General features: G+C 31.7%; 1 protein-coding gene across 1 annotated transcript; it reads left to right on the top strand.

Annotated features, from left to right (window-relative positions):
- The first annotated feature begins 449 nt into the window (after nt 1–449).
- On the top strand, nt 450–1961 carry LOC113001206 (zinc finger BED domain-containing protein RICESLEEPER 2). The gene is made up of 3 exons (XM_026128015.1): nt 450–594; nt 774–1106; nt 1192–1961. Exons 1-3 carry the CDS (start codon nt 450–452, stop codon nt 1959–1961), a joined length of 1248 nt encoding a protein of 415 aa, XP_025983800.1.
- Nucleotides 1962–2499: the final 538 nt, after the last annotated feature.

Below are 2499 nucleotides of genomic sequence, written 5' to 3'. Positions count from 1 at the left end.
AAATGGAAATCTCCCATGGGGTGAAGAAAGCTGTTTGCAGATACTGCAAAAGTAAATTTGCTACTGGTGGAATTGGGTCAAGTACTACCCATTTGAAAAGACATTCCAACAGTTGCATTCAAAAGAAGGCTAAAACAACTGCTGAAAGTAGACAACCCACCATTCCATTCCAGCCTTCAAATTCAAATAACCCTTTTATGATTCCTGGTGTTAGATACTCTAACGAAAAGATGAGGGAAATAATTGCAATTGCTATCATGGTTCATGAATATCCTTTTAGTGTTGTTGAGGATTCTATTTGGATGTGGGCCTTCCAATATGCAAACCCTGATTTTCATAAGATTACTCATAAAATTGCAAGAAATGATTGTTTGGCACTGTTTGAGATGGAGAAGAAAACATAGAAGAAATTGTTAGAAAGTGTGAGCAAGATCAGTTTAACTACAGATATGTGGAAATCCAACCATCAAGTAGTTGAATATATTGTTATTACTGGACATTTCATTGACGCGGGATGGAATCTTCAAAAAAGAGTTTTAAGTTTTATGAAAGTGCCTGCTCCAAGGTGTGGTATTGATGTTGCTGATGCTATTTGTAAGTGTTTGAAAACTTGGGGGATTGAAAATAAAGTTTTTTCAATATCTATGGATAATGCCTCTTACAATGACTTATGCATAAGATCTCTCAAAGAGAATATATCTCTAAGTAGTAAGTTATTCCTTGGTGGCTCTTTGTTTCATGTTAGATGTTGTGCTCACATATTGATTTGTTAGTGCAAGATGGCCTTAGTACAATTAAGGATATCATTTTCAATATTCGTGAAAGTGTCAAATATATTAACCACAACGATGCAAGACTAAAGGCATTTTGTGATGTTGTTGAGCAAAAACGCTTGAAAGAAAGGAAACTTGTTATTGATTGTCCAACAAGATGGAATTCAACCTTTAATATGCTGTCAAATGCTTTGAAATTTAAGATTGCATTTGCTTCTTACAAAGAAAGAGAGCCTTACTATAATTATGCACCTTCACTTGAGGAGTGGAATCAAGTTGTGAAAGTTTGTAAACTGCTAGAAGTTTTTAATCTTGCTACTCATGTCATCTCAGGTATAATAACAATTTTTTTTTTGTATTTTATTATATCACTTTGTTATCTCTAAAAATCTTTAATATAACTATTATTTAAACGCAGATAGTGAGTATCTGACTGCAAATTTGTATTTGGCAGAAGTTTGGAAGGTTAAACAAATACTTGATAAGGAGATTGAAGATGAAGATCTCTTCATGAGGAAAATGGTAGGTCCAATGAAGAAAAAGTTTGACAAATATTGGGGGGAATGTAATATGTTGATGGCTATCATAAGTGTTTTGGATCCTAGGGGCAAATTTCATATGGTGAGTATATGTTTTCCCTTGACATATTCTAAAGAAGTTATTGATGAGAATATAAAGAAGGTGAAAAGTTCATTTGAAGAATTGTATGATGAGTATGTAGGTCTATGTTTAGAAGAGTCTACGTCTAGTGTTGTTAATTTGGATGATAATATTTCATCATCCTCCCAATTCAATACTTCAGTTGTCACTGGTTTTGATGAAATTATGAGCATGCTACATGAAAAGGAAGTTGTTTCTCCTATAAAATCAGAATTGAAAGATTATCTTGATGAAGGTATTTATGTTCCTAACACTAATTCCTTTAGTGCTTTGGACTGGTGGAGGAACAATAACATGAAATATAGGATATTGTCTAAGATGGCTGTTGATATACTAGCTATTCCAATTTCAACTGTGGCATCGGAGTCCACATTTATTGCTGGAGGTAGAGTAATTGATGAATTTCGCTCTAAATTAAATGAAGAATCTGTTGAAGCTCTAATTTATGGTGGAGATTGGTTTCGTCATAAATATAATGTGAAGAAAAAATCAAAGGCTAATATTACTTATTATAATTTTTATAAGTAATATTTAATCATTTTTAGCAACTTGTTCATTTATTTATGTAGTGTTTTTCCGTCCAGTAACTAACATATATGTATTTTTCTTCTTATTTTGAAGGCTGAAAAAGAAGAGATACAAATCACATTGAAGTTTTGATTATCTTGTTGGTTAGAGAGCCTGCATGCTGCATTGAAATTCTTATGGTGAATCTGGAGGAGCTAATGATGAACTGACGTTACTATTAATTTTATTGGTAGATATTTTATGTACCAGTTCTGTTCAAATGGAATGGAGATGTAGGCTTTATTTTTTGGTTGTAATAATTAATATGTTGGTTTGATAGACTTGGATGATGCTACCTCAAGTATGAGGTTTTCTATTGTTTTGGATTATTTTATATCATATGGTGATTTCTGTTTATATTATTAATATATTTGTAGGACTACCAACTACATTAACGTTAGATTAAAAATTAAGGCAAATTATTATAGAAGATTTGTTATTTTTTTTGGTAAAAACAACTAGAAATATTAAAGATTTAATGTGAAGAAGGCTTTTAAAA

This window comes from Glycine max, chromosome 3 (genome assembly GCF_000004515.6).
Source record: "Glycine max cultivar Williams 82 chromosome 3, Glycine_max_v4.0, whole genome shotgun sequence".
NCBI classification, from domain to species: Eukaryota; Viridiplantae; Streptophyta; class Magnoliopsida; order Fabales; family Fabaceae; genus Glycine; species Glycine max.
The sequence above is the reverse complement of the archived record's forward strand: the minus strand, read 5'-3'. Positions and strand labels throughout refer to the sequence as shown.